The sequence below is a fragment of the Musca autumnalis genome, unplaced genomic scaffold (genome assembly GCF_047663935.1).
Source record: "Musca autumnalis isolate F117 unplaced genomic scaffold, ASM4766393v1 scaffold_4, whole genome shotgun sequence".
Lineage (NCBI taxonomy): Eukaryota > Metazoa > Arthropoda > Insecta > Diptera > Muscidae > Musca > Musca autumnalis.
Genome location: NW_027411977.1, coordinates 19763041 through 19790626, shown reverse-complemented (window position 1 = coordinate 19790626; position 27586 = coordinate 19763041). Strand labels below are relative to the sequence as shown.

General features: G+C 38.1%; 2 protein-coding genes and 1 long non-coding RNA gene across 3 annotated transcripts; 2 read left to right on the top strand and 1 right to left on the bottom strand.

Moving 5' to 3' along the window:
- The first annotated feature begins 6384 nt into the window (after positions 1-6384).
- Vps60 (vacuolar protein sorting 60) lies at positions 6385-9643 on the top strand. The gene is made up of 4 exons (XM_073982352.1): positions 6385-6623; positions 6693-6844; positions 7703-8102; positions 9354-9643. The coding sequence occupies exons 1-4, from the start codon at positions 6555-6557 to the stop codon at positions 9411-9413; spliced, it is 681 nt and encodes a 226-aa protein (XP_073838453.1). The 5' UTR covers positions 6385-6554; the 3' UTR covers positions 9414-9643.
- A 6214-nt stretch (positions 9644-15857) lies between these two features.
- Positions 15858-26910, bottom strand: LOC141401830 (uncharacterized). The gene is made up of 6 exons (XR_012412453.1): positions 26746-26910; positions 26108-26218; positions 25935-26045; positions 25552-25678; positions 16467-16554; positions 15858-16380 (listed from the first exon to the last, which is right to left on the bottom strand). It is a non-coding gene; the product is annotated as an uncharacterized lncRNA (long non-coding RNA).
- On the top strand, positions 18134-24149 carry LOC141401829 (uncharacterized). Its single transcript, XM_073982351.1, has 2 exons — positions 18134-18156; positions 18214-24149. The coding sequence occupies exon 2, from the start codon at positions 18222-18224 to the stop codon at positions 19686-19688; it is 1467 nt and encodes a 488-aa protein (XP_073838452.1). The 5' UTR covers positions 18134-18156; positions 18214-18221; the 3' UTR covers positions 19689-24149.
- Positions 26911-27586: the final 676 nt, after the last annotated feature.

The window sequence follows — 27586 nt, the reverse complement described above, 5'->3', positions numbered from 1 at the left end:
ATCGTGAAATTCGGAATTAAAATTGTTGTTGGAGTGTTGATAGAGGTAGGTTTGGAAATTCGTACTTTGGATACGAATAGTACTAAATGGTACCAAATTTGGATTTGAGTTATCGGATGTATCTGGAATTCTGAAATTCGGAATTAATCTTATTGTTTGAACATAGCACTGAGGTAGTTTTGAAAATTTGTACTTATGTGTACGAAAAGTACTAAATGGTACCAAATCTGGTACAATTTGGATTTGGGTGAACGGTGAACTGGAATCCAGAGATTCGGAATAAGGATTACTGTTGGTGTGTATGATGGATGAAGTTTTTGAAATTTTTAGTTTTATGGGTACGAAAAGTACTAAATGGTACCAAATTTTAATTTATGTGATTGGATACATTTGGAATCCTGAAATTCGGAATTACGATTACTGATGGAGTGTTGAAAGAGGAAGGTTTGGAAGTACTTTCTTTGGATACGAAAAGTACTAAATGGTATCAAATTTGGTACAATTTGGATTACTGTGATCGGATGCAGCTGTAATCCTGAAATTTGGAATTAAGATTACTGTTGGCGTGTAGGATTGAGGTAGTTGTAGAAATTCGTACTCATGGGTACGAAAATACTAAATGGTACCAAATTTGGTACAGTTTGCATTTGGGTGAACGGATATAGCTGGAAACCCGAGATTTGGAATAACGAGTACTGTTTGAGTGTAGGATTGATAAAGTTTTGGAAATTTGTAGTTATGGGTAGGAAAAGTACTAAATAGTACTAAATTTGGTACAGTTTGGATTTCAGTGATAGGATACATTTGGAATCGTGAAATTCGGAATTAAAATTGATGTTGAAGTGTTGATAGAGGTAGGTTTAGAAATTCGTACTATGGATACGAATAGACCTAAATGGAACCAAATTTGGATTTGAGTTATCGTTTGAACATAGGACTGAGGTAGTTTTGAAAATTTGTACTTATGGGTACGAAAAGTACTAAATGATACTAAATTTGGTACAATTTGGATTTTGGTGATCTGATGTAGCTGCCATCCCCAATTTTGAATTTAAAATACCTGTTGAATTGTAGGATTGATAAAATTTTGGAAATTTTTAGTTATGGGTAGGAAAAGTACTAAATAGTACTAAATTTGGTACAATTTGGATTTGAGCGAACGGATAGAGTTGGAATCAAGAAATTTGGAATTAAGATTATTGTTGGAGTGTAGGATTGAGATATAGAAGTAGTTTTTGAAATTCGTACTTATGAGTGCGAAAAGTACTAAATTTGGTACAATTTGGATTTGAGCAAACGGCTAGAGCTGTAATCTTGAAGTTTGGAATTAAGATTACTGTTGGGGTGTAGGATTGATGAAGTTTTGGAAATTCGTACTTATATGTACGAAAAGTACTAAACGGTACTAAATTTGGTACAACTTGGATTTGAGCGAACGGGTAGAGCTGGAATCAAGAAATTTGGAATTAATATTACTGTTGGAGTGTAGGATTGAGATATGCTACAACTTGGATTTGAGCGAACGGTTAGAGCTGGAATCTTGAATTTTGGAGTTAATATTAATGTTGGGGTTAGTTTTGGAAATGCGTACTTAGTTTTAGAAATGCGTACTTATGCTTACAAAAAGTACTACATTTTGTACAATTAGGATTTAGGTGAAATTATAGCGCTCGAATCCTAAAATGTGGAATTAGGTACACTTAGGGGTACGAAATGGTTCCATGTATGGTACAATTTTGTATTGGATGAACGGATAGATCTGGATTCGTGAGATTTGGAATTAAGATTAACGTCCGGTTTAAGAAATATGTGCAAATATACGTAAAAAGTTGTAAATGGCACAGGATTTGGTACAATTTGTTATTGTGTAATGGGAATTTTGAAATAATAGGAGGAGGTTCGTATGTATATATTTACATGTAAAGTACTAAATAGTTCTATAATTGGGGAACAGATAGAGCTAGAAATGAGGATGGCGGTTGTTGGGTTAGGCCGTATTTGCGCTGAGAACCTCAATTAAAATATCTCAAAAAATGTGGATTACTCTTGATGTGTAGGCGTGACAAAAATCGAACTAAAGTGGTACGTATTAGTACACAAAATGTTTCCACCATTATCTATGCTTATAAAAGAGTTCAGTAATGATGACTCACTGATTCACTGACTCACTGACTCACTGACTGACTGACTGACTGATAATCAACGCCCAGACTAAACGGCTAAAGCTAGAATCTTGAAATTTTGGGTGAGGGTCACTCTTGGTCCGAAGGTGTCAGATAAGGCTGGATTTTTGGAAATTCGAACTAGAACTGTACTAAAAGTACTAAAAGGTACTAAATATGGTACCCTTTGTATTAGGCAAACGCGAAGAGCTAGAATTCTGAAATTTGGAATGAGGTTCACTGATGGTGAGTTAGAAAGGTGTACCAAATGGTTTTTGGAAATTCGAACTATAAGTGTACGAAAAGTACTAAAAGTTACTAAATTTAGTACTATTTGGTATTACGTGCACGGATAGAGCTAAAATCTTGAAATTAGGAATGCAAATCAAGGTTAGAAAGATGAGTTGATACAAGGAGGTGGTTTTGAAAATGTGCACTCATGTGTACGAGTAGTACTAAATGGTACTAAATTTGGTACAATTTGAATTAGGGCGAACCGATAAAGTTGGAATTCTGAAATTTGTGAATTACTATTACTGTTGGAGTGTAGGTTAGAGATATGGAGGTAGTTTTCGAAGTTCGTACATATGGGTACGAAAGGTACTAAATAGTACCAAATAAGGTGCAATTTGGATTTGGGGGAACGGATGGAGCTGGAATCCTGAAATTTAGAATTAGGATTACTGTCGGGGTGTAGGATAGAAGTATTTTGGAAATTCGTACTTTTGGGTACGAAAAGTACTAAATGGTACCAAATTTGGTACAATATGAATTTAAGTGATCGGATAGAGCTGGAATAGTGAAATTTGGAATTAAGATTACTATTGGAGTGTGGGATTGGGATACTTTTGGAAATTCGTACTTATGGCAACGAAAAATACTAAATGGTACCAAATTTTGTACAGTTTGGATTTGGGTGATCAGATACATTTGGAATACTGAAATTCGAAAGTAAGATTACTTTTGGAGTGTTGGATAGAAGTAGGTTTGGAAATTCGGACCTATGGGAACAAAAAGTACTAAATGGTACTAAATTTGGTACAATTTGGAATACGGTGATCTGATGCAGCTGTAATTCTGAAATTTGGAATTATGATTACTGTTCGCGTGTAGGATTGAGGTAGTTATGATATTGGTACTCTTGGGTACGAATAGCACTAAATAGTACCAAATTTGGTACAATTTGGATTTGGGTGAACGGATATAGCTGAAATTCCAAGATTTGGAATAAGGAGTACTATTGGAGTGTGGATAGATAAAGTTTTGGAAATTTTTAGTTATGGGTAGGAAAAGTACTAAATAGTACTAAATTTGGTACAATTTAGATTTCAATGATGGGATACATTTGGAATCGTGAAATTCGGAATTAAAATTGTTGTTGGAGTGTTGATAGAGGTAGGTTTGGAAATTCGTACTTTGGATACGAATAGTACTAAATGGTACCAAATTTGGATTTGAGTTATCGGATGTATTTGGAATTCTGAAATTCCGAATTAAGCTTATTGTTTGAACATAGCACTGAGGTAGTTTTGAAAGTTTGTACTTATGTGTACGAAAAGTACTAAATGGTACCAAATCTGGTACAATTTGGATTTGGGTGAACGGTGAACTGGAATCCAGAGATTCGGAATAAGGATTACTGTTGGTGTGTAGGATTGATGAAGTTTTTGAAATTTTTAGTTTTATTGGTACGAAAAGTACTAAATGGTACCAAATTTTAATTTATGTGATCGGATACATTTGGAATCCTGAAATTCGGAATTAAAATTGATGTTGAAGTGTTGATAGAGGTAGGTTTAGAAATTCGTACTATGGATACGAATAGACCTAAATGGAACCAAATTTGGATTTGAGTTATCGTTTGAACATAGGACTGAGGTAGTTTTGAAAATTTGTACTTATGGGTACGAAAAGTACTAAATGATACTAAATTTGGTACAATTTGGATTTTGGTGATCTGATGTAGCTGCCATCCCCAATTTTGAATTTAAAATACCTGTTGAATTGTAGGATTGATAAAATTTTGGAAATTTTTAGTTATGGGTAGGAAAAGTACTAAATAGTACTAAATTTGGTACAATTTGGATTTGAGCGAACGGATAGAGTTGGAATCAAGAAATTTGGAATTAAGATTATTGTTGGAGTGTAGGATTGAGATATAGAAGTAGTTTTTGAAATTCGTACTTATGAGTGCGAAAAGTACTAAATTTGGTACAATTTGGATTTGAGCAAACGGCTAGAGCTGGAATCTTGAAGTTTGGAATTAAGATTACTGTTGGGGTGTAGGATTGATGAAGTTTTGGAAATTCGTACTTATATGTACGAAAAGTACTAAACTGTCCTAAATTTGGTACAACTTGGATTTGAGCGAACGTGTAGAGCTGGAATCAAGAAATTTGGAATTAATATTACTGTTGGAGTGTAGGATTGAGATATGCTACAACTTGGATTTGAGCGAACGGTTAGAGCTGGAATCTTGAATTTTGGAGTTAATATTACTGTTGGGGTTAGTTTTGGAAATGCGTACTTAGTTTTAGAAATGCGTACTTATGCTTACAAAAAGTACTACATTTTGTACAATTAGGATTTAGGTGAAATTATAGCGCTCGAATCCTAAAATGTGGAATTAGGTACACTTAGGGGTACGAAATGGTTCCATGTATGGTACAATTTTGTATTGGATGAACGGATAGATCTGGATTCGTGAGATTTGGAATTAAGATTATTGTTATCATTTGCTTATAACGTCCGATTTAAGAAATATGTGCCATAAATATACGTAAAAAGTTGTAAATGGCACAGGATTTGGTACAATTTGTTATTGTGTAATGGGAATTTTGAAATAATAGGAGGAGGTTCGTATGTATATATTTACATGTAAAGTACTAAATAGTTCTATAATTGGGGGAACAGATAGAGCTAGAAATGAGGATGGCGGTTGTTGGGTTAGGCCGTATTTGCGCTGAGAACCTCAATTAAAATATCTCAAAAAATGTGGATTACTCTTGATGTGTAGGCGTGACAAAAATCGAACTAAAGTGGTACGTATTAGTACACAAAATGTTTCCACCATTCTATATTATATATTGTTCATTTGTTTTATATATTTAACGCATACGAAGTAGCGGGCACTTTGCTAGTACTTTATAAAGTGGTAAAAGTCGTAAACGATTTTCATATAAATTTTGTGTACGGGAACGCAAAATGTGTAAAAGTGGTAAAAATTGTAAAAACTTTTTAGTTCTGGAACAGAGCTTTTATTAACTGGCGAAGGTTGTAAAAGCGGTAAGTGACTGTCATGGTACAAATACACAGGTAGCCGCATCGGCAATTGTTGGTAACATAAGGTGTCAAAATTTGACATCAATTCAATGCACTTGACACATTATGTTACCATCAGCTGGCATGATAATGCTACCTGTATCATTGTACCATGGTGACTGTCTAATGCTTGGCTTACATTTACGAAATCCACTCGATTTCAACTGTCAATTCCTTTGCGTATACGCCAAATAGAAACTCATACGAATTCCATTGGATTTCATTTGACGTTTAAGCAATGGAATTGACAGTTAAAATCTAGTGGATTTCGTAAATGTAAACCAAGCATAAAAGTAAGAAAAGAAAAAATCGCCCGTCGATCTGATTGTGTGCTTAGTCGATGGTCAGACTAGCACGATTTCAACATGGCGACGTCAAGTTTATAGGCGAGGGGTATGAAGTAGTGAAACCCATGTACATGGTTTTCTGTGTTTGTTGTGTTGCCTCTTCTTGTTCTTCGTTGCAAGATTTTTTCTTCAATTTTCTTTCATTTTTATTTTCTCAAGCAAACGTTAACAACAAAACAAACATAAATATATTTAATAAAACATTTAATTAATGTAATAGTGAAAATTTAACTATTAATATTAATTTAATTATTAATGTTAATTATTTTGTGTTGTTTTTTGATTTATTTATGTCTTTTTTGTTTTTATTGGTATGAGAAACACAACAAACGCGAATGGTAAAATAAAGAGGACACGCAAAGATCTTAAATTTCACGTTAACGTGTGTGGACATTAACGAAATTTGAAAAGAAACTTTAACGAAATTGGTTTCATGAAACCTTGCTAGTCTGACCATCGACTTAAGGAATCCTATAAAATTGACATCATGTGAACTTCCCTGGTACAACAGCTGTTTCTCTGTAAACTCAAACAGCTGCTTCGTCAAAAGAACTAGTTCTTATAGTTCTATTTGGAGAATAGTGCAGGACGGTATTAGTCATCTTTGTATCTCACTGATCATTTTATCTACAAATCAAACAAAACGCTTGGAAAAATTTTGTAACTTTAAAATATCTAATTAATTTTCATTGTCTTCATTAGCTCTGTAACTGAATTCTTAAATATGAATCGTTTATTCGGCAAAGGCAAAGAAAAAGTACCACCACCAAATATCAATGACTGTATAAAGGGGGTGAGTATCGCGAAAAATGACGAAATCCCTTAATTGTTTATTGTTTTCTTATTTACATATTAAAATCAGGTTGATGAACGAGCAGCTAATATTGAAGAAAAAGTCAACAAATTGGAAAATGAACTGCGTAAATATCGCGAACAAATGTCCAAGATGCGTGAGGGGCCGGCAAAGAACTCGGTTAAACAAAAGGCAATGCGTGTACTCAAACAAAAGAAAGCGTAAGTATTTTTGGAACAAATTGAACACTGTATCAGGTAACGGTTAAATCTGACTTTTTTATGATGGGTATGTTGTTTTGTGCTGACTATAAAAATATAGGTGGTTATCATGAATGAAATTTCACCGTGAGTATTGTCTTTCCGCCGTTGCAACTTGAGAAAGTGAAGAAATTCACGAATGCACTATCATAAATAATACAATGTATCTATATATGGGCGGCTTTTAGCCAGGAATTTATGACTTTCTCCTATGGACAGGTCCAAAGCTTGGGCACGGAACCAAAATTGTCTTCAAAATTGTAATTTTGGCATATCTTTCCTTTACCGACCCACCGCAGGAAATTATGAAAAAAATTACCACAGATAGTGCTTTTCATGCCGATTCCAACAATGTATTTCTTTTGTTGGGGAAATGTATACTTACCGAGATATAGGCCTCCGAAGTTCCAAAAATTCCCTTCTTTACTTGGGAAGAAATTTACGATTTAAAAAAAAATAGTTCGCGTAGCCGAAATTCGCTCCTGTCCATAGGAGAAAGACTTCAATTCAACTTAAGACTTCAACTTAAGAAAACTTGCGATTTAAAGGAAATTTTTGTATTTTTTTCTGCGAAGGGTCGGTAAAAGAAATTTTTTTCCGGTTTTGTAGCCGGCCTTTAAACAAGGGAATGTTCGGAGTTTGGTCCATATCTCGGAGAGTGTTGAGTTCCCCTCAAAGAACTTTATATCTTTTGACAAAAAGATCTATCTGTGGTAAACATATTTTCGGCAGCCGAAATAATATTCAATGTATGCCCTCTTTTTGAAGTAAATTTGTGCTTGGCTTAATTGTTGTTAACAATAACATCGCATTTTTTAGATATGAACAACAAGCTGAAGCTTTACGCAATCAATCCTTCAACATGGAACAAGCCAATTATGCTGCACAATCCTTAAAGGATACCCAGGCTACCGTTGTGGCCATGAAGGCTGGTGTTAAACAAATGCAAAAGGAATTCAAGAAAATTAATATTGAAGAAATTGAAGATATCCATGATGATATGGCCGATATGCTGGAACAGGCCGAAGATGTTCAAGAGGCAATGGGTCGTACGTATGGAATGCCCGAAGTTGATGATGACGAATTGGAGGCTGAATTGGCTGCTCTGGGTGATGAAATCGCATTAGACGACGATACCAGCTATTTGGATGATGTTGTTAAAGCACCTTCGGCTCCAGACAGAGAACCAGGAGCTGATAGCCTTGTTCCTGGTAGTAAGGTAATTACTTATTACAATTTTATTAAAGATTGAACTTTTGCGAGGATATCACTACTTCCTGATGATTTGTTGATTTCCATCTGGGGAACTTTTGACTTTTTGGACTCTACAGAAGTCTTTGCATTTACGCATACAATTAATTTCTGAATTTTTGAGATTTGGCTATCCTACAATTGGGGAAAATGCGAGATCAAAAAGATATGGTTGTTGGCGTAGCAACTAAAATGTGAGATTGTTTTATTTTCGAATCTTTAGTTGCTTTGTTGACATGAAACAAATCTCATGAAATTATGCGTTCTTAAATCGAGTTCCATACTAGAGTAATTTTATGAAATTGCAGTAGTGGTTAACTCGATCTGAGATCGCCCAGTTTCATCAGATTTCTTTCATTACAACAAAGCAACTGACGTTTTGGAAGTCAGCCAATGAGAGAACTTATCGGACATATCGCATTCCTCATTTTTGGGTGTCCTATAAACTGATTATGTGAATGCCACGCAGTCGAAAGTACGAGGGATGCACGATAAGTTTCTGGCTTAGGCTACACTGTGTGTTGCCAGTTGCCATTTCCATTGGTATTTTGTATATATCCTATAGTACTGTGAAAAATTGGTTTAATAAATTCAATCGTGGCTGACACTAAAAACTAAGATCGAGAGCGAAGTCAAAAAACGGCCTTAGTGCAAAAAAAATAAGTCGTGCGTGAACGGATACTCGTCAGTTGCTTTACAAATGAATGAAAATTTGCGAAGTATTAGTTTCTTAACAACTGCGAAGTTTCGTGTGTCAAAACAACAAAAATACGCATTTTTAACGCAGGTAAAAAGTCAACAAGACATTTTTATTTCTGATACATTTAATTGCATTTTCGAAGAACAATGTATGATTGTGCAACTGAAATATTTTGACGAAGTTTAAACAATACAAAGCAATTCGAAAGTCAGCCTTATATACCGTGAGATAGAGGCATCCTGGGGCATTTATTTCACCAGCTAAAATTTGACATTGCATGAACACCTGGTTGAAAAAATGGGGGTTTCTCGTTTTCATTATTAGGCCAAAAATTTATGGTGGAACCATCGCAACAGTCTTTTTGATTGCCTTCTAGCCTGTTGACTTCAAGATAAAATTCCCCAAGTGTTGTTTTCTGATATTCGTATTGTGAAGTAATACTGAATGGATTTTAGTATCAAAAGCAGAGGGCATATTTCTGTTGACAAAACTGACTAATATTTCTCTTCTTATTTTCAGGGTGGCATTGAAACTGATGAATTTGGTTTACCCAAGGTCCCTACCTCTGTTAAAACATAGTTATTTTAACATTTTGTTTTCTAATCATATGAATTATTTGTTAAGAATTTTTTTGTAATCCTCATTGTATTGCTTTTAGAATGAAAACAAGATGTTTTAGTATTTAAAACCGAACACACATTAAATGTCTCTTTTTGGCTTTAAAACGAATTGTTTACACTTAAGTTAAAATTTGATTTTATAGGTATATAATAAAAATTCACAAGAAATAAAACATAAAAATGTATAAACTTCTCGGTATGATCTTTAATTATGGAAATTTATCGTAAACACTACTCTTTCCCGTGCTTATATTGAAACCAAATTATAAGACACCTCAAGAAACTATTTTGCATACACCCAGGTTTGTATCTATTGACGTCCATCAAGAATATTTTAAAATGCTGAACATCCCAAAAGAAAACTAAAATATTTAAAATAACAGATTTAATTTTATTATTCTCTTTTATTTTTTTTTTTTTCATCTTTTCTTATTTTAATGAGAGCAACAATTCCTTTCCTTTATTAAAAATAAATGAAATCTTTTTAAAATAGCAAAGAAAAAACTTCAAACCTCATTCATATTACTATCGGTTTTATTTATTTCTTTTTTTGTTAATAGAATTTAGGAAGACTTTTTCTTTGAATAGTTTTCATCTTTTTTTGTTTTTTTTTTTTTTTTTTGAGAATAATTAATACTTCTTTTACGAGGTGTATTGATTGTTTTTAATAACTTTTTTTATAAAAAGACAACCAAATCCATTTTAATACTTAAAATTAATGTTCACTGGCATTTGTTTTCCTTGTATTTTATAACCATGCGAATCTAACAATCGCACTCACATGGTTGATTGGACATTATTCAATAATATAATTTTTAAATTTAAGGGAATATTGAATTTGTTGGTAGAAAATATTTATTCTGTTTCTCTCTAAATTGTACGTTCTTGTTCGTATTCTATCTAAATATCTAATCTATTACTTGCCTAATGCTTTACAATAATATATTTGTGCTAAGCTAATGAACAAATAACACAGCTAAACAATCAGGGCAATCATAAATAATTCCCTCGGAATTTTCCGCACGGAAAATAATTTTAAAAAGTGAAATTCTTTTAAAAATCAATATTTAGAAACTGCTAAAATCACTAACTTATGGAATATTCTCGCCGAATCGACTAAAATATTTCCAATTTAGACATAAAAAATTGTGAAATTGGGGAAAGGGAACCAATTCCGCACGGCATTTTTATTCCTGATTGCCCTAAATAGCAATACAAATATGCGTAATGGGACTGGGCAATCAGATTTGCAAAACTAATATCGTTGATATACATATGTCTTAATTTTGCACTTTGTTTGGGTTATTTGTTGCAGCTATGATGTAAGGCATCACTGATCTCTAGAAGAAGGGATGATAATCTGGCATAATCTCGAGACTCTTAGAGAGTCCTTTTTCACTACATTTTATGTTTGTATATTAATCCACTTTATTTTTTGTTTCGTTTGCCCTACGAAAATATGTATGTATGTATGTATATTTTATTTATGGACAAATTGACATGGTGGTATATGACATGATGGACACTAAGAAATGGCTCAATCAGCTTAAACACGGAAAAGTTTAAAATTTACATGCTTTCCTAATTTAATATACATATATATGTGAGGTATATACCTCCCCGCGAATCACGTGGAATGCTAACTGGATTCTCATTTTTAAATCCCCGATATTCAGCGATATTCTGGCAATACAAATTAAAGAAAAGAGTGACACAACTCACGGGGAGTTGATATTCATAAACTGGCGGAGTTTCAGAACAAATCCATTTGGAGTCGATCTTGAATGGGGTAATACATTCGGTCCAAGCTTTGTTAATCGTAATATTTCTTCCGATCATAGATCAAGCTAGGGAGATGAAATATATCGGTTCACTCCTTTGGGTACTTTCCCCACTAAGGTTGGAAAATCCCACGGCGGCCGTTTCTATGCACCTCGGATGAATCTTCGACAAGAGTCCGTCACCTCAACAATTTTTTCATCATAGGCGCGGCAATATGTATGCTCCGAACTCTTGATCCGAGCAGGGATGGAGAAGCTTTGTCCATCGTAATATTTCTTCCGATTATAGATCAAGTTCGGAGATGAAATATATTGGAACACTCCTTTGGGTACTTTCCCCACTAAGGTCGAACAATCCCACGGCGGCCGTTTATACGCAGTGGAAAGACTGTGAGGAATCTTTGACCAGGCTGCGTCACCTCAACAACTTTTTCACCATAGGAGCGGCAATATATACCGGAATGTATGCTCCCAACTCTTGGTCCGAGCCGAGTTTGAGAAGCTCTGTCCATCGTAATGTTTTTTTCCGATTATAGATCAAGTTCGGAGATGAAATATATTGGTACACTCCTTTGAGTACATTCCCCACTAAGGTCGAAGAATCCCACGGCGGCCGTTTCTATGCAGGGGATAGATAGACTCGGAGGAATCTTCGACCAGGAAGGATCCCTCGCCTCAACAACTTTTTCACCATAGGAGCGGCAATATATACCCGAATGTATGCTCTGAACTCTTGATCCGAGTCGAAAAAGATCTGATCCGTTTGACAGATACGCATTCATTACTCCAGAATTACTGTCATAGGAGTTATGTTGTTGCTTGCTGTTCCGGAACATCTCCCAGCGTGTCTCGAACTTCGTCCGAGATTTCTCGTCATCGTTGGAATACGGGACAATCTATCTGCCTCACCTACAACAACAAACGCGGCATATAACACCACTTGTTGTTGCATCGTTCTTCCTGCCATTCAATTGCAATGGTCTCCGTAAGACTTTATGAGCTTACAACGTTGTGTACAAGAAGCGGAGGAGGGTACTTCCCTTCCTTATACTCCAGTCTGTCAAGTACAGACCTATCTCGCTTCAGCTTGACTCTAGTGGCACATACAATGAATGTATCGTGGTCGCAGTAAAGTGTGTGACTGCCGAGGTAGAGTTGCTTAATGCATACATATCATCGATGAATAGCTGCGACTTGCGTTATACCCCTGACATTAGATCGCTTTTGGAGGGCAATAACCTTCCGGAGCTAGGGGGGACAAAAGGAGATTACTGTCTGATGAGCTGTCACACGAATCACCACCGATACACCCAGACATATCAGAAAGGATATTCATGCTCTAGAGACGGAGGTCCAGCAATATAGGATAGCACCTCTACATCAACAGGTATATCAGCAGGTTTGAACAGCATTCACACGGACACAGTTACCAAGGCCATAAACAATTATTGTGTGAATCCAGTCATCGGAGTACATCCTCCATCTACCGCAGCTGAAGAGCGTCAGCTGCCACGACAAACCAAAGTAGTTTTGGCTCAATTACGCAGTCGCCTAAATTCCTATTGGGCGGGAATTGATCGCACCGTGCAAGACATCTACCCAGTATGCGGCATGGGCCCGCACGATACTAAGCACCTATTCAACTGCCCCGCCAAACCTATTCATCTAAATCCAATGGATCTGTGGTTACATCCCATCGAAGTAGCCACTTTCCTGGAACTGGAGATAGACCCAGAGCCAGATTGAACAGGAGAACGAACATACAAACATAATAATAAAACACAGTTACAACAATAACAACCACAGCTCGCCAGACGGACTTGTCCTGTCAACCCGTTATTTCCCTGGCTCAGACAATCTTCCGATCATCGCTTCTGTTAACAGACCGCCTGACTCTGGCCGCCGTACTTTTCTAAATCATGAAAATCTGATTGGTAAGGTTCATAGATTTTACTAACCACCACTTCAGAAAGCTAACCATCTCCTCAGATCCTAGGGTAGCTGATAGAACATTCCGGGACATCATAACCGCTGCTTCCGCTCGCCACACACCTGCTGGTCGAATACCAAATTTTCCAGAAGAGGCGACATGACTAGTAAATAAGAGTGATGAGCTTCGTCGTACGAACCCTGAAACCCCAAGAGTTAGAGAAATTACTATTGAAGTTTATGGCTAGTAGGCGAACATAAGCGGAAAAGTGGCCAGACCACCAAAAAACAGGATTAAGTAAGTTGTCCGTGCAAGCTACAGCTATTTGTGATAAGATCAGAGGTCAGAACAGGGTTCTCAAAGTTGTGGCAGCAATTGGGTGAGAAGAAATCTTCATGATTTGGAGAGAGAGCACGGTTCTCTTGAAGCAACTTTAAACGGAAGGTGCGTACACCTGGGAAGTTTTTGCTTATTCTGAAACTACAATGTTCATAGATGAGAAAAATCAAAAAAAAAAAAAAAAAAAAAAAAATCACCGAAGCACTTTTTTAAATAAATCGCGAATCATGTCGACATTTTTAGGGGTTTTTTAGGTTTTCACGATATTGCTTGGAAACCGCTAGTCCTATCGGAATGAAACTAAAGAAAATGTTGTAGCTATGAAAATTCTCTACAAGACTGACTTTTATGGTAATTTCAAATGCACATTATAAAAAAGTGTCATGACTACAATTTCCCAACTTAATCTTATATATCTCAAAAATGCCACAACCTTGGAAAAAGATACGAAAACAAACTTGTAGATAGTTTTCACAGCTACAACATTTTCTTTAGTCCCATTCCAATAGGACTAGCGGTTTTCAAGCAAAACCCTGAAGACCTGAGAAAATATTAAATGATTGATCTGAACTTCTATATCTCAAAAACGGTAAAACCTACGAAAATACTATAAAGGTCAATCTTGTAGAGAATTTTCATTTCTACAACATCTGTTTTAGTCCCATTTCGATAGGACTTGCGGTTTCCAAGCAAAATCGTGAATCGCGATTTTTTCTTATTTTTGGATTTTTCACACCTTTGAACATTGCTGTTTCAAAATCCGCAAAAACTTCCCATGTATGACATTGTTTTATAAGGTAGCGATACAGTCAATACATTGTCCCAGTTTGAACTTCTATATCTCAATAGCGGTAAAACCTACCAAATTATCAAAAAAGTCAACCTTGTAGAGAATTTTCATAGCTACAACATTTTCTTTAGCCCCATTTCGATAGGACTTGTGGTTTCTAAGCGAAATCGTGAAAACCTAAAAAACCCTAAAAATGTCAACTTGAATCGCGATTTATTTAAAAAGCGCTCCGGCGATTTTTTTGGTTTTTTGATTTTTATTATCTATGAACATTGTCCCATTCGGGGAACCTGTAACCCCTATTTGGCGCGTCCCCAGGTGGCGGATAGGGGAATGCTTCCCAGATATGGGTGGTAGGACGGAAATCAAATACGTCCCGCGGACCAACAGGTAGCTGCGTCTGTCTTACAATAAGCGGCAGCAAACGACGTCTGTACTCCATTGGAGCGGCTGAATATGTAGATGGAAAACTTTAAACCCTTCAGAAGGAAACGGGAAACCACTGAAGTAATTTTCCTTGAAAATCATACAAATGAATAACACATCGCAGAATGAATGGCCCTCAGTCTCCGGCGAAAGGAGGGTGCTAAGAATCCCCGGAGGTAAAACAAAACAAAAACTAAATATTGGAACATGGAATGTAAGAAGCCTATATGAAACTGGAAAACTCAAAAATGCTGTATGTGAAATGTATAGATTAAACATGGACGTACTTGGAGTCAGCGAAACTTGGTGGACAGACTCTGGTGATTTTAGATTTGAGAACACAAAAGTATACCACTCCGGAAACCTAAACGGTGTACATAGAAAAGGCGTGGGTATTATAATGAAGAATCATATAGCTAATTGGGAAGCTGGATATGTCCCAATGTCTGAAAGAACAATGTTGGTAAAAATAAATGGAAAACCAATAAACATGAATATAATTCAAGTCTATGCGCCCACATGTGATGGAAGTTCAGATGAAGTTGAATTTTTTTTTTTTTTTTGCAAAGCAAATAAATAAAAATAAATAAATAAAAATTTTACGACGAAATAGGAAAACTTTTGAAAATGACAAAACCCCACGAATTAACCGTCATACAGGGTGATTTCAATGCCAAAGTTGGCAATGAACATGTAACTGGCGTCACAGGAAAGCATGGATTGGGGGAGAGAAACGAAAGGGGAGATAGGCTTGTACAGTTCTGCCAAGAACACAACATTATAATATTGTCGTGTGCGTTGTGATTAGAGCCCCATCTATTGTTCAGTAGCTGAACCCTACCAGCTGTTTGTGGCTTTCGGAGAAGTTGTTTATCTAACACTTGTCAGTGTCAAACCTATAACTTCTTGGAAAGTTATGGATGTGAATGACAAGAAAGAAACTCAGATGGAAAGTGTTCTATGAAAAATCTTTCCTTTTTCTTGCTGATCGACTTAGCAGCCGGAGGTGAAATAAAGGATCGTTAAGAGCAAATTGGCCAGCTGAACCCTGCATTATACATACATACAAACCAACGATTTCCTGTTGAAATATCGAACATCACAATCGGCGAGTGCAACAAAAGAAAAGCACATTAATTGGTCATTGTTTGAGTTTATTAGTTTTTTCTTAACAAAAGGAATTGTTTGGTCCAAAGTAGCAAGCTTGAATTTTTTATGCTGCTTGGATCTACGTGAAAGTAACCACTATTCTAAACCTTTTTAAAACTAAAGCTAAAACCTTAACAAATCTACAAAACGAAAAAGCCGCAGCCGGAAAAGCCAAACGTTCACCTCCTCTGCTACAACGTGGGATTGGCGTACAAGCATCTGCATCCGCGGTGCACAGGTGACATGCTTCAACTCTAAAACAAAGATACTTACTCAAATTTGGACAGACAGACGAACCGACCACAAGTTTAATCTGAAAAAAAAGAGAAAACAAAAGTTTAATATTGTTCGGCAGAAGGGTAGGCATTTGCGTAAAACTTCCTTTAGGGCCGAATTAAAGGGTCCATTCCCCTCACCAGTTAGATTGAGCTCATTCTAGGTAGGGTTGTATGCAGCAGGGCGTTTGTTCCCTAAACAAGGAAATGCTGTCCCTTTCAGTGGGTCCAATGGCCTAAAATTTAGAACATTAAATAAAACAAAATAGTTAGTCTTTTTTTTAAGATTAATAATAATAAAAAAGAAGATACATATACTTACCTTTACTTAAAACTGACGTAACGGCCAGAAGCATAGAACCTCAAACCTGGTGCTCCATCGTTCCATCATCTTATCCCACAGTCGCAACCTATAGTGTAAATAAAGCGACGTCATCAGTTACCTGTTACTTTTTGAATTGGCAGAAAGAAATTGAACAACATCAAAGATCTAAATGTTATTAACTGTTGCTATGAACTCATTTGAATTTGTCTCTGTAGTTACATCTTCCTATTTCATCAATCGAATACTCTGAAATGTAACTGGAATACTGTAATAAATATAACGAGATGTTTACAATCATAGAATTTAACAATTTGATTTTTTTTTTGTAATGACTTGTAGATCTTATTAGATCAAAGGAGATAGGCAAAGGGAACATGATTTGAAGAGGTAGGTATGGGGCAACAAGACAAACAATCGTTGCTATGGTGGAACATTAGTTCCAGAGGGTGGGCTACTGTCTCGTCTTAACAGCTGATGAGACTTTCTCTTGTACCTATGGTATGTGTGGTGCTAATTACAAATGTTGTTGTCTCATAGAGAATCGTTTATTTCTTGGGCCATTTTTTTTTTATTTATTCCATTTCATCTTGGTATCTAGACTGGCATGATGATTTTTTTTGTGTCTGTCTCATTGGTTAGGAGCCGCAAAGAACCCCACCGTCCGACGAGCCTTTGCCGTGCTATACGCAACCATGCCAGCGCCGCGACCCCTAACCACAAATAGCCTCCAAGGTTTATTATCTCAACCAGGACAGGACAGAATGGCGCCCAGAACGTGGGGCTCAAGAAGATAAACTTTTATTTAGTTAGGATCACTGTCATTTCTAGTTGGTTGGTCCCGTGAGGTTGAATCAGTACTCCGTGGCGGATGCCAGTAATTAGTTTGGACAGTGGCGTCAAAAGCGCCTAATTCGTTCTAATCTAGGACTCATTCGATAGTTTATGTATAGATATAGAATGATGACCATAGGGTAGAACGGAATTAGGGAAGCGTTATATAGTAGTTACTGAATATAGTTGTTAAAGGATTCATAAAGGGTTTCTTGGAAAGGTTTGAGAGACCTTTGGACCCGGTATGAGTTTCATAGGAAATTTTGCCGAGTAGCCAGGAATTTCTTGGATTTTGAACAAGGAACTTCTAGTTATCAATATTCTTCTAACGGGTAAGCCTACATCTAGTCTTGTTGGTTCGTAACATACAGAACTCAATTGCTAGTTTAGGGTTATCTGTAGTGGGACATACCGTACAATAGTTAACTTAGATAGACTAATATTAACCCACCTAAGTTCCAAAGAGATATGTTCTAGGATTCAGCGCCATTGGTCTCAGGCCTAGCTAAAGGTTATCGAATATTCTTGGGAAGAGTTTAGGTGGGGTTTTACCATTAATCAAACAGTATTCTCGGCACCCACAACCTGTAAGTAAAAGAGTCTAACATTTAATAGAGTGCCTTTATTAGGTATTTAATCTGTACTCTTCATTTTCATTGTTCCCTCTAGGAAAACCTATCTCCTACAAGTCCAAATTTGATAGTTTTTTTTTTACACATCTGAGATTGTTGGAGTATATTTCCGTTTTAAAGTTAATAAAACTTGCTTTTTCAGAATATCATTGAGATTTTTACATTTACGCTTGGATATACCGTCTTTTCCCTGTAGTGCGATTTCATAGAAGTTGAATTTTGGTGTGAGTGTGTGTGTTCTTGGTTAGTCGTTAGGGTTTTAAAGCGTTAATCTATTCTAGACAAAGATATGGAAACCAGGTCTAAGAGTAAGGAACGAGCAGAAACGGCAGCCAATGCTTTCCCAACGGCAGCTGGTACCATCGTGACCGGTGTAGTATTAAACCCCAACACTGCTGGTTCGACAGCTGTACCCGCATCATCATTAGCTCCACCGGTTGCCAGCGATGTGTCACTGAGTTCCGAGGCATTCAACGACTCCATACAGTCGCCAGAGTTTGCCAGTCAAACAGCTCGGGATATAAGAATTGACTGCCGGAAAGAGAAGCCTGGATTGACACTGGGATCTGTGCAAGACCCCGAATTACAGTATGTAATTGCGTCAGTGGAAAGAGCACAGGAACAGTTGTTGAGGAGTGTTGAAGATATACGTCGGCTACATAGTGATTGGCAGCGGAGGCTGAGTATGACACCCGTACAGGGCACAGTGGCAGCTCATAACAAGGATTCTGGTCCGATGCCAAATAGCCAACCGACTGCGCAACAATCGGAACCAGGTAACGGTAGGCCTTTACCACCAGCGACGGGTCCTCCACCAAGAGTCAATAGCCGTACTCAGGATCAGCATGCCAACCAAGCGGCAGGAACGGGCAATTGGCAACCGTCCCCGAACTTCAGCTACCCGTCAGTGTCATCTCCCGGTCCTCGTTTCAATTTGAAGAAGTGGGGTATAAGATTTGACGGAAGTAACAAAACGGTAGACGCCGAAGACTTTATTTTCCGCGTCGAGTCTCTAAGGCACGACTATGCATACCCATTCGAGGAGCTGGTCAAGGATTTTCCGCAGCTATTGGACGGTCAGGCTCTCGATTGGTATTGGCAGCAGAGGAGAATCGCGCCGTTTCAGAGTTGGAGCGACCTTAGAAGTGCCTTTTTGTCGCAGTTCCGGCGGTTCGAGTCAGAGTTTCAGATACAAAAAAGGATTATGGACCGCAGGCAGCAGCCACAGGAATCTTTTGAAGATTTCTTTAATGCCGTACTGAAGCTCAGGAACCAGCAAAGAGTGCCCTATTCTGAGAACGACTTGGTAGAGATCATGAAGGGGAATCTTAAATCCTCGTTGGCAGCGCTAATCTTTCCCATAAGGATACACGGCCTAAACCACTTCCAACAGGAAGTTAAAAGAGCTGAGAATATGCTTTCCAACCAAAGACAGACGTTCCAGCAACGGTCCTACCCGATGCAAAGAGTCCACGAGCTCTACTATGAGGAGCCGTACATGGAAGAGAACAGGGAGGAAGTCGAAATGGAAGTTGATGCGATTAGAGATACAACAAAGTATACCTGTTGGAACTGTAAAAAGCCAGGCCACAGTTACATCGAGTGCTCTATCCCTATAAGTAGAGTTTTCTGCTTTCGGTGTGGACGAGAGGGAGTGTTAGCACCTAAATGCCCGAAGTGTCAGGGAAACGGGTCACGGAGCGTGCCTCGGACTGCAGAAGCACGCTCGACACAGACGGAGTCCCCGCAGCAGTAAAACCTGATTCTCCGCCAGCCGACCGTTCCCCCCTCTCGACGACGAAAATTCTATCCAACCCCATTAAACAAGCTATGAATGTAGAACCGAATCTGAGAGAGCTCAAACCCTTACACATACGCAAGAGAGAATATGAAGAAGCTAGGGCAAGGATCTTTGGTCAGGTTTCTTCGAAAGTTAGGAGGGCTCGAGAACGCTATCACCGAAGAAAGCAGCTTCGGCGAGAGATTGCCTCGGCGGCGCTATACGAAGGTAAAGACACTCGCTTCTACTCCCGAATTGAGATTCAAGGTGTTGAGGTTGAGGGACTTTTGGATAGTGGGGCCACTGTAAGTTGCCTAGGTAAGAATTGTCTAGAGTTTGTGGAGAAACTTGGAATTAAGTTTAAAAATTTCTATTCTTTTATAAAGACGGCGGATGGAAGTCCCCATCGCATTGTTGGCCGAATAACAGTTCCCATTACATTCAGTGGCAAAACCAAGGACATAACGTTTTTTTTGGTCCCCACTCTCAATCGAGGGTTGTTTCTGGGGGTGGACTTTTTGAGAGCCTTTGGGTTCTTTACCTCAGTGGATAGTCTCACCACCAACAGTGTAAGCTTGTGTGACGAAGCAACCGCGGGAACCAGTGATGACAAACCCGTCCATATTCTGTCTGATTTCCAGCGGCAGCGTTTGGAAATGATTGTGGCAAAATTCCCATGCTACACTAAGAAAGGTCTGGGAAGGACGAAGTCTGAGGTCCATACCATTGATACTGGTAATGCAGTTCCGGTGAAGAGCAAGCATTACCCAGTGTCTCCGGCTGTGCAGAAACTCATGTACGCGGAGTTGGACCGGATGTTAGCCATGGGAGTAATTGAGCCGAGTGAGAGTCCGTGGAGTCACCCAGTGACTCTGGTTCGCAAGGGTGAGAAGAACCGACTTTGTTTGGACGCTCGAAAGCTCAATTCTCTCACGGTTAAGGATGCTTATCCGCTCCCGCACATTGAGGGTTTGCTCAGTCGGCTGGGTGATTCTTTCTTCATTTCAAGTGTCGACCTGAAGGATGCGTTCTGGCAGATACCTTTAGATCGGCCAAGTAGAGAAAAGACTGCGTTTACGGTGCCGGGGAGACCACTGTACCATTTTACGGTCATGCCCTTTGGGCTGTGTAATGCAGCTCAAAGGTTGTGTCGCTTAATGGACAAAGTGATCCCCTCAGCCATCCGAGATCGCGTCTTTGTCTACTTGGATGATTTACTGATTGTATCTCCAGACTTCGACACCCACATGGAGCTGTTAGAGCGAGTAGCGAAACTCTTAGATGAGGCAGGGTTGACGATCAACGTTGCCAAATCTAAGTTTTGCTTTAAGGAGCTTCGTTACTTGGGTTACATTGTTGGGGGCGGAGAGTTGAAGCCTGATCCATGCAAAGTGGAAACCATAACCAAGTTTTGCTACCCTAAAACCGCGAAACAGGTTCGAAGTTTCACAGGCGCTACCGGCTGGTATAGGAGGTTTATACCGAACTATGCCACTATCGCGGCTCCAATATTCGAAACCTTGAAAAAGGGCAAGCAATTCAGTTTTACGGAAGAGGCAAAAGTGGCATTTGACAAGTTAAAGAATGCCCTTGTAACCAGCCCAGTTTTAACCCATCCTGACTTTGAGAAACACTTTTTCGTTCAATGTGATGCGTCCGACCTCGGTATTGGAGGAGTCCTTTTCCAGAAGGATGACGAGGGCGGAGAGCATCCCATTGCTTATTTTTCACAGAAACTGACGGCAGCACAGAAGAATTACTCCGTAACGGAACGGGAGTGCTTGGCCGTAATAATGTCTGTAAAGAAGTTCCGTCCGTATATTGAACTGATGCCCTTCACTATAATCACTGATCACAGTAGTCTGAAGTGGCTGATGTCCCACAAGGATCTTAGTGGACGACTTGCTCGATGGAGCCTACACTTACAAGCCTTTTCTTTCGATATTGAGCATAGGCAAGGTACTAAGAACGTCGTGCCTGACACTCTTTCCCGTTATGATATGGAAGAGTTGTCCTCAGATTTAAATGAACTTATAGATTTAAACTCAGAGTCTTTCAAGTCCGAATCTTATAGAGAGCTAATCGATACAGTTCGGAAGAGCGGTGAGAGTTTACCAGATATCAGAGTTATAGATGAATATGTATATAAGCGCACCCAGCACTACGACGGCATACCGACTAATGAAGATTTCTCCTGGAAACTATGGGTACCTCAGGAATTGACAACAGGTATTATAGAGAAAGCCCACTGTCCTCCTCAAATGGCACACGGGGGTTTCCACAAGACATTGAAGAGGATAAGAGAATATTTTTATTGGCCGAATATGACCATTCAGGTTAGGGCGTTTGTACAAAGCTGCGAAACCTGCAAATGCGCTAAATCCGCAAACACCACCCTTCGTCCTCCAATGGGTAAGGAGACTATCGTTGAAAGACCCTTTCAACGGATCTATATCGATTTTTTAGGGCCTTATCCCCGCTCAAAGGACGGAAACTCATACATTTTTATTGTACTTGATCATCTAAGCAAATATGTTTTACTTAAAGCCATGGCTAAAGCCAGTGCCAAACAGGTTATAAAGTTTTTAATAGCAGAGGTTTTCCATAAATTCGGTACCCCCGAGACAATCGTGTCTGATAATGGGCAGCAGTTTGTAAGCAAGGAATTCCAGGAGCTAGTGAAGACATTCGGAGTCCAACACCTTAGAACAGCAACTCACTCTCCCCAAGCTAACGCTTCGGAGAGAGTAAACCAGTCCATACTGGCCGCTATTCGCTCCTATTTGAATGGAAACCATCAAGAATGGGATAAATACTTATCAGAAATAGAGTGCTCGCTGCGATCATCAGTACACTCTGCGATCGGGGTAACCCCATACTTTGCTTTATTCGGGATGAATATGATCGGACATGGGAGTGTGTATGCACTAGCGAGAAGGTTGAATACGTTAAATGATCCCGAAAGTAATATACTGCCTAAATCTGCCAAGTTGGAAATTGTAAGGAAACAGATACAAGATAGCTTGCATAAGGCCTATTTAAGTAACGAAAAGAAGTACAACACGCGAAGTAGGGTTGTTAAATTTATACCTGGCCAGGAAGTATACAGAAGAAGCTTTCAGCAGAGTGATTTCAAGGCTCAATTTAATGCGAAATTAGGACATAAATTCATAAAGTGCCGAATAGTGAAACCTGTGGGGAATTGCCTTTACGAGGTCGAGGATCTAAAAGGGAAGTCTTTGGGTGTTTACCACGCCAAGGATCTTAAGCAATAAGCATAAGGCTTTGTGGAAAATTTAGGAAGAATTCCTCTCTTATTCAGTTTTCAGGGAGATTGGTATTCGTTAGAGGGATATGACAGAATTACGCCTTTATGACGCAAAGGTAGGAAGTAGAGTCCCCCAATGGACTAACACAACATACCCTTCTTTATCTGATATTAACTCAATAAGGTCCCAATCGATTTGCTCTTAACCCAATTCATCATCCGTTACGACTCTAGGAGACCAGCGTTCTAAACACTACTCGCTGTAGCCAGAAGTACGAGGTACGATGAGAAGCTCCCCTGTTTGCCGACTCTAACTTTATGTCTACGACTTCCAAGCAGTCACCTTGTGACTGTCCTTGACCATGAGTGCACTTCCCCTTTCGCTACAGTAGTAGCAGTACCCGTTTGCATCCATGGCACGGGGCAGGGAAATGTTGTACACGAGGTCGCGGAGCTGTTGGTCGTCGATTCATGACATTAGAGTCTGAAAGTGGGAAGACACTATCAAATACACCTAGATGTATATGAAAGGCCAACGTATCTAACATTCTGACTAAGCCGTAGGTCTACTCACTGATACCCCCAAAGCCAGGAAAAGGAACAGATTTTTCAAGCATTGCGACGTTGGTAAGGTTTTGTAGGGTGGGATGTAAAACCCAAGAGTTTGGTACGGAACATTGATAGCTGACTTGGCAAACTTTCGCGTTCAGCAGTAACTATTTTCGGACCATTTGCGAGTACAGGGCCTGGATTATCTTATCGAAAGGAGAAATAAGTTTCTCGTTTTTTTGTTTTTGCAAACCCCAGTTGGAAGAAACATAAATGCAGTATGTAAATATTGATCTCAGGAGTGGAGTGTATGTGAATACATTGTTGAGTAGGCACCCATGGTTGGAATTTATCAAAATGTTATTTAAGGAACGTGCTTTCTTAACAGGGTTCCTTTGGGAAGATATTTGCAGAAAATTTTAGGACGCAAACTTATGCTTTATTGCTCTTGGATTTCGTCTCGTACCATTGTAGCCTTATGGAAAAATAATGAAACTGGAGGATTCTATCTACATTTCTTTATGCGCCTGTTTATCCTTACAAATAAACACAAGTATGTGGGGAAATGTTGTATCCACTCACTGAGTGAAAGGTAATAATGAAGGAAAGAACTACCAAAAGAGGAAATCCCACTTTTATTTTGAATATAGAACTTGTAGTTTTTTTATATTCGTAATGCCTAGAAGAAGAAATACGTTTAGCGAGGGGTTAAGGAGGTAACATTCTCACTGTATATGTTGACTAGCAAGTGTCCTGCTACTTCGTTAGCAAAACAGGTAATATTCATAGAAAAGAGTTTGAAAACAGCATTTTTATTTACTCCATTCGCGTTTTAGAATTCATATAAGTCCAGTGTAAAATTGTTATTCACAATTCAGAGTTTAATTCTTAGCCTTCGCAAACTGTACAGAAAAAGCAGCATTTATACACTTCGAGTAGCTGGAATTTCAAGAACTATGCTTTATCTTAACCTAGTAGATCTGGTCTTCACCCAATAATTTGGTATAATTTCGTACTTTTTACACATTTAGCATACATTTTCCAAAATAATTTCTTCACCCAATAGCACTTTTCGTACAGTTTTAGGTCGATGTACCAAAAACACAGCCTTACCCGTCGTATTTGGACCAAAAAAAAAAAAAAAAAAAAAAGCCACACAACCAAAATGTCCAGAGTCCTTTAGATCTATTACATATATGGATACCAAAGATATAGAATAACTTGTCTCATGTATTATCATAATATTGTTAGAGATCATAATTCGCATAAGTTCGTAATTATCCAGTTATATTATACGACGTGGAGCTAGAAATAGATTTTTTGAATTTCTAGGGTAGGCCAGCGATCCTCAATTGCATCCCGTACTGAAAAGTCGCAACCACTGCCGCTTTCCATGACCATCATCCAAGAGAGATAGAAAATAGGCAAGGCAGTATTTCAGTTTATAATAAAGTAATATACCCACGATCCCTGTGTAGCCAAGTTTCAAGAAGCCCATAGCCGACAGAACCAAATAATATTCACTACTCCGAAGGGAAAACACAGAAATACCAAAAACATTGTTATTGGAAATTGTTTGTAAGTTATTAACCTGGATGGGCTCCGAATAAAATTGTTTTTTCCTTGTTCCTATTCTGTACTAGAAAGTCTATACCATGGTGCCAGAAAGAAGGTGATACAATAATACCAACTGATGTCTTCATTTGCTGACAAAACAAAAGTTTAATCAAAAATAAATAACAAATATTTCGCTTCCATAAAGAATATCTGTGTGCAACATCGTTATTTAAGTTTCGCAAAGAATATTTTACCGCTTTCTTTTACTTTTTGGATACATTTCGCGCAAAAATGTTGACAGCAAATGAAGACAACTGTCTGAATCCGCCTTTATCTATACATTATTTCGTTTCTCAACCGGTATGTAAATCTATATTGAAATACATGACGTCTAGTTCAAATCGAAAAGAAAAAACCCAACTCGGTCATGGTTGTTAGAAAGAAGGAATACGTTTCTGTACTCACCCGATGACGTAGCTTTGACTACGGCGAAGAATAGTTTTCGGGGTGTCTGGTCGTAGAAGATTTTAGCATAGGCCTATAGCACAAAGGTGTTTCACTGGTTACCTCTTCCGGTACGATGTTGGCGAACCTGGAAGCAGAGAGAATGGGTCAATAATAGTAATACATACGAAGTTTTAAATTGAATATTATGGACGTCCTAGACGCTTGGGTGTATCAAGGATAGTGATTTAACCTTCCTTTCGTCGACACTCGGTGTCAACAACTGGTTACATTATCATTGATAAGTTTTTTTATTCAATAATATTAGCGGAGAAGGGAGAATAGGACAGGATGTTGGTCGTGCATAATCTACGGTCGATCAGATGATGCATAATGATGCCTACCTTAGTGTATATTCCCTCCGTATCGTTCCGAAAACTTAACCCTACAAAGGTTTGGACGCTGCAGAGGAATTTCGAGTTGTAGAAAATCGCCAGTCTCCAAGTGTTCCAAACCTGAAAAGAAGACGGTTACAAATGAAAAATGGTGATGAGAAACAAAAACTTTACGGGCTCACCATCATACGAGTTGACAATCATGGCAAGTTTCCTTCAGCTTTGGTCAGCACCATCCATAGCCTCGGCTATTCCATTTTATTTAATCCTTTTGTATCTAAAGCTGTCGCTTTCTAAAATGAAATGTAAAAAAAAGAACAAGTTCATTAATATGTTTTTTTTTCATTCCCATCAAACTTTTCAATAATAATATACAGTAGTTGTATTTCTCGTTTGTTTGATATTGTGTGTTTGTAAATTCCTAACGGAAGGGTTCTTTCCGTTTAAACCCCCCCCACCAAAAAAATTCTTTCATTGTCGTCAATAGAAATGACAGTTTTTTTACATTATTTTATCCGGCAATCATCAATGTCGAATTTCTGCTGTAATCATGTAATGTTGTTGCAATGCCTACAGTCTGGCCATCATGTCAATGGTACAGAATGTAATATGCGAACGTTAAGCTGCGACAGAATCGCTACAATTTTGTTGTTTTTCTCCTTCGAATATTCTTAATGAACCGTTCTGATTCTAGTAATAGACTACGCACACACACACACACACACACACACACGTCGAAAACTCAGCTTTCTTTAATTCATAATTCGTTTTCACTTTTTTCCTTTTGGAATTTTTTTTTGGAGGCCATGTAAATGTTTACCTTCATTTATTGCGATAAATATAAAATTCATTCATTTTCGTTAATTATTAATTAATTTTTAATTTTTTTTATATTCCCAAAACACAATTTTTTCTAGTTTTACTATGCCCGTATACTACTAGCCATTGATTGGCATGAAGTCTTCCTCCAGTAAGTAGTGACGTCGATTTTTGTGAAGTATCGATTGTTAGAGTATGCCTTGTGTAACCTTCCGTAACAGGGTGATTCATGAAATAGTACTTTTAGTTGTGGACACCAAATTCAAATACGCTCACACAGTGTTCCGAAAGTGCAAATGTTTCGGATTATTTTAACGCACTTTTTCCCTCCCATCCTTTGACGCTAGGATGTTTCAAAGGATGGTTGGGTTTGTCGTGTGCGTTGTGATTAGAGCCCCATCTATTGTTCAGTAGCTGAACCCTACCAGCTGTTTGTGGCTTTCGGAGAAGTTGTTTATCTAACACTTGTCAGTGTCAAACCTATAACTTCTTGGAAAGTTATGGATGTGAATGACAAGAAAGAAACTCAGATGGAAAGTGTTCTATGAAAAATCTTTCCTTTTTCTTGCTGATCGACTTAGCAGCCGGAGGTGAAATAAAGGATCGTTAAGAGCAAATTGGCCAGCTGAACCCTGCATTATACATACATACAAACCAACGATTTCCTGTTGAAATATCGAACATCACAATCGGCGAGTGCAACAAAAGAAAAGCACATTAATTGGTCATTGTTTGAGTTTATTAGTTTTTTCTTAACAAAAGGAATTGTTTGGTCCAAAGTAGCAAGCTTGAATTTTTTATGCTGCTTGGATCTACGTGAAAGTAACCACTATTCTAAACCT